Source organism: Protomyctophum bolini (genome assembly GCF_963924005.1).
Source record: "Protomyctophum bolini genome assembly, chromosome: 18".
In the NCBI taxonomy this organism is placed as follows: Eukaryota; Metazoa; Chordata; class Actinopteri; order Myctophiformes; family Myctophidae; genus Protomyctophum; species Protomyctophum bolini.
In genome coordinates, this window is record NC_137879.1 from 16763119 (window position 1) to 16776371 (window position 13253).

The following is a 13253-nucleotide window of genomic DNA, read 5'->3' on the forward strand; positions in this document are numbered from 1 at the left end:
CACGCATGCGATCGTCAAACTACGACTTGTAAATCTGCCAACGGCACCTTCAATTGCACGTGCCATCCTGATTACATTAAGATTCTCTTAAGTGACAGAGTATGTCAAGGTGAGTCGTGATATTTGACTTTTGTGTGTCTGTGTCAGACTGTCAGTACAAACTTGCTTGTCTGTCTGTTTTATGGTTGTTTAAATCATCATCGTTTGTCCATCCAAGCCTAACACACATTATTGTTTGTTTATTATTATTATTATTATTATTATTATTCCATATTCCATATTTAGGCAGATCTTGTATAGCCCAGACGTTTGAGCCCATAATCATTTTGGGGTCACACAACTGTTTGCGAGTAGGCCTAAATATCCCCTTTTCTTAAAATTATTATAAAAAAATATTAGTTTAAAAGGTTGTTTTTTTGCCTACACCTTTCTAAATAAATACAGAAACTTATGACATAAAAGTGAAAATAGCAGAGCCGTGCGACACACAGAAGACACAGGAGACACAGAGGACGAGGAGACAGCTGTCTCTCAGCAGGTGTGAGACATTTAGCAGTGAGAAGTGATGGGACAGTGTATTCCGACCAAAGTTACTTCAGGTTTTGCTTGTTACACATATGACTCTACCATTCTAGTATTAGGTTGTCTCAATTCATCTAAACTTTTGACAAAAAAATTACTAACAGGGAATGTTTGTTAACTAAGTTCCAAGTAATTGAGCATTCTTGAGACACTGTATTGTATATGAAGCTTTATTGAAAAGGATATCCCTGTGAGATGTATCATCTTGTTTTCGAGGGGGTCCTAAAAAAACAGCAAATACAATAGACGAAACAATACAACAAATACATCCATGCATGCAAAACAGAAACAAAAAGATCTCCTGAAACTGGCCGCTCCCACACCACCTGATCACCCATAGAATAACTGTTTGAATATGAGGGTAGACACTTTAAAGATATTGAAGGAGTTAATAGCTCTGAGGGAACTGGGAAGGTTGTTCCAGTCGTCTGGAGCTTTATATTTAAAAGCACTTTGACCAACTTTTAATAATTTTGGTGAGGACAATGAAGTAAGGATACTGTGACAGCATTCTTCACACTATGGACATGAAAAATTGTCTTTTTCTTCCTTTGACAGCTTGTCCCAGTGGCCAAAAGGCCAACATGGATGGTGACGACTGTGAATGGTAAGTGTATACAAATAATATCTGATAGATTTGATTCAGCCATATTAAACTTCCCTTATTAGAATTATACTCTCTACCAAGTAAGTTAAATACTGTGTATTATATGACAAGAATCATATGGTTGATTTATTTGTAATTATATGATTTATATTTGTAAATTTAAATTTCATTTAAGAGGTGGTATTTGAGGTTAAAGAGGTTGTATTTTCTTCTAAAACGACACTATTCTGATGGTTAGCAATAGCATTATTATATGGAATAACAGGATGCCATTTCACACGCAGGCACGCACTCACACACACACACACACACACACACACACACACACACACACACACACACACGATTTTTATAATCGTCATGTTTGTTTCACACTAAACTCAAGCGTTTAGATTCTAAACACTTATTTGTTGTTTTTAAACGTGTCACAGTGTTTAGATTATAAACAGAAGAGCATGTTTAAATGCCATGATTGCACTAGTCCTGTCCGCCTGGTGCTGTTGCTGTCGGCGGAAGGTTTCAACAGCAGGCTGGCATCGCAGTCACCCCCCACCACCCCCCGCCCTGGACAGTGAGGAAAAAAGAGGTGTTAAGGTGCCAGACTTGGATGGTTAGAGGGTCCACCCCCCTGAGGCTGATACAAAGTCAATGCAAGACGAGAATTGCACGAACGGGCGCGACGCGACCTGGTGCGGTACAAACGGGTCGAACCGAGGCGAATATATATATATTCAGGTCCAATTCCTCATGGGGGCCAAGGCCCCCTGGGCCCCACAGACTCTACGTCACTGCACACACACACACACACACACACACACACACACACACACACACACACACACACACACTTTAACTATTTATTTCTGTCTTCCAGGTGTCCATTTGGGTATTCTGGGTTGAACTGCAGAGAACGTAAGTATGCAGTGTGTGAAAACAGATTTGTGTAGTTTACAGTTCTGTCTAGTATGCTACTAGTTCTGCTTTAGATAGCAGGATATGGATTGGCATTTGTACTGCATAATAAATGTCAATGAACTAACAATAATTTCCCTCCATCCATCCATGTCTCGGGAATGTTTTAGATTGGAAACTGGCACTGACAGTTGTTTGCCCTGTCCTCGCGGGACTGCTGCTCATAATGTTCGTCGTTACGCCTTTCATGGCACGCAAGTGGGTTCGAACTCAATCATCAGTCATTACTGCTTCTGCATTTCTGATTTCACTGATTCTCACTGATTAAAAAAATAATAATAATATATATACATATATATATATATATATATATATATATATATATATATTGATATATATATATATTGATATAAATCCATGCACTCCCTTAGACTCTCACAGAAGAAATCCAAGAGTGCAGATGTCAGCTCCTTAGAGTTGAACAAGGGTGCACCAGCAGGCGCAGCAGTGCCCTGGATCGCACGTGCCACGTCTGCCAACAATGTCTGGGGTCGTAGCACAAACCTGGACATGGCCCCAAGCAACGGCAGGCAAAACCTTGTCCCCACAGGCAGTAACCTGGTGAGGGTGTGTGAGTGATGACCTATGCACATGTGGGTCAGTGGTTATGTGTGTGTCTGTCAGTTATTGTAGAGCCTATTGCACAAGGGTGGGGGTGTCGTGTGTGTGTGTGTGTGTGTGTGTGTGTGTGTGTGTGTGTGTGTGTGTGTGTGTGTGTAGTGTGTGTGTGTGTGTGTGTGTGTGTGTGTGTGTGTGTGTTGTGGGACTATGGTCTATGGGTGACTGTGTGCATTTGTGTGGTTAAGTAATCAATTTGCAGGTGTGGGGTTGCCATGGCAATCAATTGGCTGAGGCAGAGGCTGGAAATTGCACAGGTAGGGGGATTTAGGCTGATTAGGCCCACTGGCAGTGGCAGAGCTGACCAGAGCCTTTTGTGGTCGTTCTGGAGAACCGTAGGTCCGACCGGGCACTGCACTCCCTGCGGGGGAGTCCAACTATGATCAGCGCCGTCTAAATCAGTACGTGTCTGATTTGATCTCTTTTTCAATTGAATCAAGCCAGTAGCAGGTGCTGCACTACCCAGGATCCCACGGGCCACAGCTAAGAACCGAGACACCAACCTAGCTCCAAGCAACAGCGGGCAACACCTTATCCCCATAAGTAATAACACGGAAGCCTTTGGCACATGGGTGAGTGTGTGCATGTGTGCGTGCATGCGTACGTACGTACGTGCATGTTTGTCTGTGTGAATGCGGATTATGCGGGCCTATGGGTGAGTGTGTGTAAATTTGTGTGAATGAAGGCCTATGCTTGTAGGTGAGTGTGTACAGTACGTGTCTGATTTGATCTCTTTGTCAATGGAATCAAGCCAGTAGCAGGTGCTGGTGCTGCACTACCCAGTATGCCACGGGCCAAGACTAATCTGAACCATGATGACACCAACCTAGAGATGACCACACGCAGGCACAGCCAGGTTCCCACAAGCGGTAACACGGTGAGTAAAACCACCAGACTCAGTCAAATCTACATCATGTTGAGAAAAAATATTAACACTAAAATAAAATTAAGTGTTGTAATTAGTTAAACAATTAATTAATTAAGAAATAATGTTTTTGCATTGTAGCGGATGTACGAAATGCGGAGCCCATACTTGCAGAATGACGGCCAGACGAGACTGCATGCTCCAAATCGTGCACAAACCCATATGGTCAGAACCGGGCTCAGTAGTGGTCAGACCAACACTGACTACATACACGATGATGGAAGGAGACTCAATTACTAGGTTTTCACAATCACTGAACCGAAGAATGACATTTACCAATCAAAAAACAAATTTGTTCATCGTTTAGTTTTTTAGTTTTTCAAACGGCTATTTCAAAATGCAAAAGTATTCAATCAATCAATTCCACATCATACATTTTGACAGTAAACACAACTGAAGGTGATAAAATAAAAGTGCGTGTGCCAGATCCTGTAGTTGACATGATGCCAGCATGAAGTGTTGTGATATAACCACAATTAAATACACTATATTAGACTGGTAGGAACTGACTGACGGGGGCATGGCCCAAAGGGACCCTGCTTGGCCTGCTTATTTTAATAGCTGCCAACAAATGGTAATATGTTGTTGATCTCAATTTGACCCACATGTAAAACCATTAAACAATTAAACCGACAACCGGAACTCGCCGCAAGGTACTAGTACTACTTGGCAGCTTTCATTAACCCCAATAAATGCTAGGTCCTCTCTATCACTTTCCTAAAGAACACACCTGTGCCCAGATGGTATAAAAAAAATCACACCCGTGTGAACTTCCAGACCCACAGGAACGAGCCCAGGGTGCAGGCCGGGTTCCGGCGACCCGCCCCGCGTCCAAAACTGTCGAGAAATGACAGAGTTACCATATGGGGGGTCCCCGGAAACATCGCCGAACTACAAGCTCACACAACGTGGTGCGAAGCGACACGTTGTGAGCTTCTAGATCTTCATTTTCATTTTCATTAATTTGGGTCACGGGCTGAAAAGTTTGGGAACCACTGGGCTACAGGTAAACGGAAAGACAGATGTGGAATCAAGACAAACATTTAATCCCATCATGATACAGTAACAGATCCTAGATCTCTTTCCTCATGAAATTGACCTGACTGTATGCTCTTTTAAATATGGTTTTGAAACATTTTCACTGATGTTATTTATTTTATTTTATTTATATTATTTAGACTTTGAAGATTGTGCAGGGTTTTTTTATTTGTTATTCCTGTAATGCCCATGCGTTTCGGTGTACAGTACCTCCCTCACATGTGGATAATAATAAATTACTGTAACCTAGAATGTACAGTAAAGTAAATGTATTACTTTCAGCTGCTTTTGCCCTTCATTGAGAAAGTGTATTAGTTGTCTTGTGTATAGGCCTACAGGTAAATACTGAATATGTCTTCATTGACCGTCCTTGTATCATCTAATTGAACGTTACCTCATAGGCTGTCTAGCAATTATTTACAGTTTAATTACGACATAAGAGTACACATGTAAAATGTATAGACTAGAGATGTATTTCTTTTAGAAGGCATTCATAGACTTTTCCTCTTGAGACTCATCATGAGTTCATGATATGAGGCATAATTTCAGGTTTTTGTCTACTGCGCGTGTGCGTGCGTGCGTGCGTGCGTGCGTGCGTGCGTGCGTGCGTGCGTGCGTGCGTGTGTGTGTGTGTGTGTGTGTGTGTGTGTGTGTGTGTGTGTGTGTGTGTGTGTGTGTGTGTGTGTGTGTGTGTGTGTGTGTGTGTGTGTGTGTGCGCGCATTTGTAAATAATTGATTGGTGATTCTTGCAATAAATAAATGAAATGGAAGTGGTTGGATGCAGTTAGGAAATGGTCTCCTATGAATAGGGTATATGCGTGTGACATCATCAAACCCAGAAGTTATGCGGCAACGCCTACTGAGTGGCAAAAAACTACTTTCTGGCAATGACTTCCGAACAGAAAAGTTCGATTTGACATTGCATTAAACAATGTTAAACAACATTAAACTCACTTTGTCACTAATTTTACCACTCGATTTGCCATTCACTTTATGCATGTGCATACCCTCTACCTCTATAGTCTATAATATTAGCTACCTGCACATGGTTATCCCCAAGTCCCCAAATTAGAATGGCTCAAAACAAAACAGAATGCAGTTCACGTATGGGCATGTGGGGGTGTAGTCAACGAAAGTTGTAGGTAGGTAGGTGGAACAGTGTCCGTGACGAGTGTGTCTTGGGGCTGGTCTAGCTGCAGTGTGAAGAGACAAATGTAACTAACTAAAGTTTTCAAATAATTGTAGTGGAGTAAAATTACAAATATTGGCTCTGAAATGTAGTGGAGTAGAAGTAAAAGTATTGGAAATTGGAAATACTCAAGTAAAGTACAAATACCTCACAATTGTAGTTAAGTACAGTACTTAAGTAAATGTACTTAGTTACTTTCCACCACTGTGTACACATGAGCACATGGGTTCTAACTTCTAACATTACTTTTTCAAATTCTATGTGTAAGGGCCAAAATGACCACTAATGTCGAACACATTTATGTAACCTAGGGGTGGCGCTGTTGTTACTTAAGCGTCAAGTTCACAGTCACGGTGAGGGAAGGATTGACCCGGAAGGGCAAACGGCTTTGACCGCAGGTATGTCAGCACTATGAAATGGTTGGAGCGAAATGTTTGTCTGTTTCTGTCTGAACCATCCATTATCTGTAAATCTGTCTAATTATGGTTTATCTTTAACACCGCAGATCTGATGCTGTGCACAACACTGTGCATGGTGAAATAAATACGTAAAAGCCAATGGAGAAGCTGCCTGTGTGTACGTTATTGGGGCTGACACACAGGAGTAAACAACACAGCATTAGAATGGCGCGTCAGTCAGGTCCAGCGACGGGATCAATCCCTTGAGAGATCCGAGGCTCTCACACTATGTAATGTGTTAATGAAAGTATAATACATATCTCTTATTGTTTTCTGCTGTGTTGCTTTTCGATGTGTACGCCTGACTGACAACCAAATCTCACCATACGGGGTTAGGGTTTAACTTTAGATGCCTCAATAAAATATGAAATATAGTGTGCAGATTGGAGAACAACTACTCTTCCATATTGTCATCTTTTATATTCCTGTAGCGATTAACTGACGGGACGCAATCGTTTAGATAGTGAAATTTGTTCAAGTTAGTCCAGCTGGCTGCCATGGACTCCAATGTATTTCACAGAACTTCCGGTTCCAGTTTTGACTCTCATGCATATGGCCTGTAGGCCTTTCTTCTATCATAGCCTTGGTGAACTGGCCAGGAAGCAGGAACCTTTTTGTGAGGTGGTCACATGTTAACTTGAGGAAGTAATTAGGTTGATTGAGGGCATGCAGTGAGATCTCAGAGAGCTCAGGATTTGAAATCCCCTTTCAGTAAGTAAATAATTTGTCACCTGAGTAATGAATCAGTCAGTGCACTGCTTTGGATTAAATTGAATTCTGCTGTAAATGGGGATAACTCATTTGGATTAGGCTACTTACACCTGCCTAAATGCTGCAAATAGGTGTAGTCAGACCTGTTTAAAACGTTTGATATTATAGTTACTAGACCTGTACCTGCATGTGCCCGTCAGCCGGTGTCCCACATGGAGATCTGTGTGTGCCTGTGTGCCTGCACTGCCTGTGTGTGAAGACTACAAACTGAAAAGTTTACTTAAGCCAACTCGGATGGTGTCAAGTCATGACAATAAACACAATTTCTTGGGCCGAACAAATAATTAGAAGAAAAAGAGGGCAGGTTTTGCTGTTTTTCTTCTTTCTTCTATTCTACAGATTGGTCACAATTACATTTTATTCATGAAAAAGTTACAGTGTCAGTTTAAGATCACCAGCTATTTTGTTTTGGTGTTATTTGGAGAACGGGGTATATTCTGTCTACCACTGTATCACTGTAGCTGTGATACAGTGCTAGAACATTCATGTTAGAATAAATGTGTTTAGGGTCTCAAACAGTTAAGATCAGATCTACAAATTCATGAGTCAGCTTGTAGCTTGTTAATTTTGCTGTTCTTGCACAACACTATAGAATTTGTCTGTTGGTTCATTGATATATTAACGAAATTACCACAATTATTACAAAAACATGCTTGAATAAGTCAATTATGAATCAATGATCGATAGTTGCAGCCCCAATTAATGTGTTCAAATGCATATGAATAGTATGAACTATTTTCAAAGGAGGAGTTAAATCCCTTCTTCTGTCACATGGAAATGACCAGTGGTGGTGACTTCTTGCTGACGTACAGTCAATATCCCGACTGGTAAAAGTTAATCTTAGATGAAGTTTATGAAAAAGACAGACCCATAAAATGCTGTATTCTTGTGTTTCATGCATAATTGGACTTAAGGGTAGACTTCTTGCTCCTGAATGCATCATCATTCATTGAGTTTAGGTGGATGTAAGGGACTCATCGTACATACAGTATTTATAGCATGATTGTATCGATTCTTTCAAACTAAACCCCAGGACATTCAGTAATGGACCTTAAAGGTCTTAATATTTTATCTATTCTATTACTCTTCCAAGGGATCCATCTTGTTCAAGGTTTGTATAGGCTATATTATTTAAAACAATGTATTTTCTAGTAATATGGATTAGACTTTATCATTTTGTGTATTGCACTAGTGGTTTTGCAAATTTGAATGAATTTCTCATTGTTGGATAATGTAATAATTGAAAAAAGTTTAAATCCCAAATTGGATGTAAAACTGACACCTGCTCTGATAAAATGATTACTGATATAATTGTAAAACTCACATATTACATCTTTAGGACTCCCTTGTTTGTGACTATCCTGTATTGCTTCTACAATGTCCATTAGTGAACCATATGTTTTATATGCTTTTAAACAAGCAACATATTTTAAATATATCTTTAATATTTATATAAGGTTCAATATAGGCCTAAGTGCATTTTTCCCTGACCTCTTTATTGAATGAGTGAACATGTCAAGGACCAAATTGATGCATATTAGGCCGTGGATATGCCCATTTGAAAAGCTTTTGTAAAAGATATTTATTGTTAGATCAGATTCAGTAAACAGAATTCAACTGTCTGCGCTGTAGGTGGGGAGATAACATGAAATGTATGATGTAAATATTATTTCTTACACAGTCAATATACTCTCTTTTGGCTAACTTCCAGCCAGGGAAATAATAGTGAAATTAAACAGTTCCTGATTTTGCTGAGGACATCGTGGAGCCCCCACTTTCAGAACCACAGACCAGTAGGGGCCATTGTGTCTAGTTCAGCAGATTGATGCAAGGTCAAAGAAGGAGCTGTTCATTCATGGTCAAGAATTAACTATAGTTTAAAGGCTCAGTCACATGTGTAAGGTCCAAATGTTGAACACAGTAGACAAAACCAGTCGCTACTATACTGTCATAAAAATGATAAATCATTTCTCAAGGAAGTAATAAAACAATATTTTCAATTCAGTGACAATGAATGTTAGCAATTATAATCCACTCAGTACTGTAGTAATTACTGTATGTCTTTCTAAGGTGATCCCTTTGCCCCATTTAATTCAATAAAGTCTATCATTTACACAGTGAAATTTACTCAGTGATCAGAGACGCTTTCTGCTATTTTCAAAACATTTTTAAATATTTTTAAAAACATTTTAACAACACAAATCTTGTAGGAGGCTCCCTGGTACAAAATATTTCCAGATGGGGGTCTGCAGGCAAATACATTTCGGGTTATTTGACATAAAAATGTTTGAGAACTATTGCTGTACTCTCCATACACTCATACATCCATGCATCCATTCTTCAAAAGGGTGTGACGATGGGGAGTTTCAGTGCGCCAGTGGACAGTGCATCGACATGGACTGGCGATGTGACGGGACTAAAGACTGCATAGATGACTCTGATGAACTCAACTGTCGTGAGTATCCCATGCCGCCAATTTTCTAATTTATGATCCATTTTATGATGCCGTCGCCCACCGAAAATGGCAGCTCTACAAGCACACAATGCGTCCCAAATGGAACAATATGTGTTGTGTTCTTGTAGGGTTGGCGTTAACGATAAGTATAAGTAAGTAGCCGTAGGAACCAGCTGTTCATGATCCATGTGGCCCATACTGTAGGCCAGGCCTCCTGTTTCTATAGTGTGAGGTGGCTTGATGCACAACTACAGTAGGCTATATCCCCCTGCCATGATGCACAGTAGCAGTACACTACACACCCCTGGTCTGGACATGATGTTAGTATATTGCAGGGATTTAACCATAAGCCTTGGTGCTGAGTGCCAAGCAGCGAGGCATTGGGTGCCATGCATTTTTATAGTCTTTGGTATGACTCGGCCGGAGAATGAACCCCGAACTCCCAGTCTCATGGTGGACATTAACTACAAGGCTGTTAAGCTTGCTGGTATGTTACCAAATACATAAATGACTACCGGTAGTTATTGAAGCCTAACTACTGTAACCTGTGAACTAAGGCATGTTGTCTCTAATTCTTATAAAGGGCTCAAATATTTGAAGGATCAATGTAAAGACTATGAACTGTTTTCAATGTATTCTGTGTGGCAGCGCCTCCAGCTTGTACCTCGCAGCAGTTCAAGTGTGTGACGAGCGGTGAGTGCATCTCCTTGGACTTTGTCTGTGATGGGGAGGAAGACTGCATTGATGGCTCAGACGAACAGAGGAACTGTGGTAAAAAGAAAATACTGTTTCTGTTTGGGTTTTTTTAAGATAACAAAATGATGATAGGACCACTTCACCACTTTTCAACTTATGTTCATATAATTAAACGATATTACCGATTGTATATATTTGTGCTGCATGTATGTCTATGTCTCGTTGTGTATTGTTCTGTTGAGCACTTTGGATCAAGAGGAGTTGTTTTAATATGAATAAGCTTCTTCCTCATCTTCCTGATTCAGGAGGACGGACATGCAGTCCAGACCAGTTCACCTGCCAAGAGGGCCAGTGCATTCCCAACACGTACAAATGTGATCATGTCAATGACTGCATCGACAGCTCAGACGAGAACAATTGCAGTAAGACATTAAGATCACCATTGATTATCAATTCGTTAATTCACACAGTGCAAAGAGTTTACCCGTTGGAGGTCCAAATAGAGAATCTATCTCCACTTGACACTTTTATCCACATTGAGAGATGAAAAAAGTAATGTGCGTGCATGTGCGTGCGTGAGCACATGTGTCTGGACATCATTTCACAAACTGCTCAGTGCCAAAATGTGTGTATGCTGCCAGTAGGCCACCAAAGTAGCCTACCTCCCATACTGACATCACACACATAGAGGAATGACGTCACCGGAGTAATATGCTGGCCATTGTGAAATAAAGTGTCACCACGATATCGCATTCCTCTTCTTTAAAGCAATGTTAAACAAAATCCCAATCTATATTATGCGAACTGTAGCTCATTAAAGTCAAACCATGCTGTTTGTCATACTCAAGCAAGATTATTAGCTTTTACACATGACAAACATGTGATCAGAAAACATTTTACAATCTCTTTGTTCAAATAAACATTCCTGTCCTTATTCATCCTTGTCTTTCAGTCTTTTTAAAGAGATAACAAAGCAGTAGACTTTCCCCTTTAACTTTTTACAATAATTCAGCTTCACATTTTTCGTATCGTATTGCAAACCTCACCCCAGCAGGAAATAACAGTGGGCAACATGCAATAATGGCTTGCAATGTTGTTGTTGATTTTTACATTGATCGTGCGTTATCGTTTTGTTGTAGTACTTTGGTACATGATAGGGATGTTCCGATGAGACATTTTGGCATTTAAACGTGCAATTATAAGGTGCATGTATAATATGTCTTCTGCTTTTAAGTCAATTTGTGTTCATTTGATCTTGTCCAGGATACCCAAGTTGCACAGAGAAGACTTGTGCCAATGGGGCCTGTTACAACAATTCTCAACACTGCAATGGACTGCTGGACTGTCGAGATGGTTCTGATGAATCCAACTGCAGTGAGTCGATACAAATCAGTTTACAATATAACAGGAAATAACACAAAGAACAACACAAAACAAAAGTAATATGCTATATATGATTCTGGTGTGTGTGTGTGTGTGTGTGTGTGTGTGTGTGTGTGTGTGTGTGTGTGTGTGTGTGTGTGTGTGTGTGTGTGTGTGTGTGTGTGTGTGTGTGTGTGTGTGTGTGTGTGTGTGTGTGTGTGTGTGTGTGTGTGTGTGTGTGTGTGTGTGTGTGTGTGTGTGTGTGTGTGTGTGTGTGTGTGTGCGCGTCACTGCGTGCGTCACTGCGTGCGTGTGTGTGTGTGCCTGCGTGCGTGCGTGCGTGCAACAGCAAATCAGCACTGCGGCCTGCACCAGTTCCAGTGTGCAAATGGCTACTGTATACCTCTGTCCTTTGTGTGCGACCACTGGGACGACTGTGGAGACAACAGTGATGAACAAGGATGTGGTAAGAAGGATTGACATGGAAAAACCATTCAACTGTTTTATCATTTATGTTTTAGCTACATTTCACAAGTTTGAATCGATAAAGTCTTGCTGAGCTCATGACATTTTTAAATGGGGGAACTAACTTGGAACAACCCAATTGAGGAACGTATGGGAAGAATAAAATGTGTGTAGTCACAATACATAGGCAACAGCTATGACGACTCCCCCTGTATGTACAGTAGACCCAATACATTTATAACTATAGTTTTATTTGTATAAGTAAAATTAATTTTAAAAAATCGCACTCGTGTGACCCACTGTATTTATATCGGCTTTTATATCTTACATCGTCATTTAGTGCCCTAAAGTCCATAGACTTGGCTGGCATATTACATAATCTTCAAAAGCCTTGCATTGGAGGGGCTTGTCCCCTCAAAAAACATACAATTAATAAATGAAAACAAAACAAAATTATATAACCATACTAACTACATATGAAACAAGACGAAGCATCAGCAAAAGAGTCAAGACCCAAGCTCACCATAATCCGTACGGTTCATTCAGGAAGCTGCCTATTAGATTATGGGGCATCTTGTATATGAAAAGTACAGATTTTGACCTTGTTGAGGGGGCTTCTAAAGGACATGGGATCATTCAAATAGTTATGGTTCATCAGCAGCTCTCATGGCAATCAGCCCATCGGTACAAATTAATATCATATTACCGTACATAAATAGTATCAATGAAATGCTAATTTAGTTTAGAATATTATTGATATCCATGTTGTCCTCACAGTCTACCAGAGCTGCAGTGGTAGCGAGTTCACCTGCTCCAGTGGTCGCTGTATCCCCCAGGTCTGGGTGTGTGACCAGTTCAATGACTGTGGTGACTACAGTGATGAGAATGGATGTGGTAAGAGACTTCTTACTAAAATTATATATTCACTGTTAAAACAGTAACATATACTGTATAACATGTACTGTATAGTATACAGTTCAGTTAGTGTCGGGTCATGTAGTGTTTAGCCCTGAAACATGACTGTCATAGCGTCATGTGAACCATGGCTATGTACTGTACAAAACACTACATGACGTCGTTCAAGGAATCCCTGAGAATGTCGGTTTGTGACCCGA

General features: G+C 40.5%; 1 protein-coding gene across 1 annotated transcript in view; it reads left to right on the forward strand.

Moving 5' to 3' along the window:
• lrp2b (low density lipoprotein receptor-related protein 2b) overlaps positions 1 to 13253 on the forward strand; it is a gene marked incomplete at both ends in the record, with an annotated part of 69068 nt that overhangs the window by 9720 nt on the left and 46095 nt on the right. The window contains 6 exons of the mRNA XM_080790014.1: positions 9508 to 9615; positions 10264 to 10386; positions 10617 to 10733; positions 11575 to 11685; positions 12023 to 12139; positions 12916 to 13032. Of these exons, the coding sequence (XP_080646140.1) occupies positions 9508 to 9615; positions 10264 to 10386; positions 10617 to 10733; positions 11575 to 11685; positions 12023 to 12139; positions 12916 to 13032 (693 nt within the window). The remainder of the gene's footprint in view (positions 1 to 9507; positions 9616 to 10263; positions 10387 to 10616; positions 10734 to 11574; positions 11686 to 12022; positions 12140 to 12915; positions 13033 to 13253) is intronic.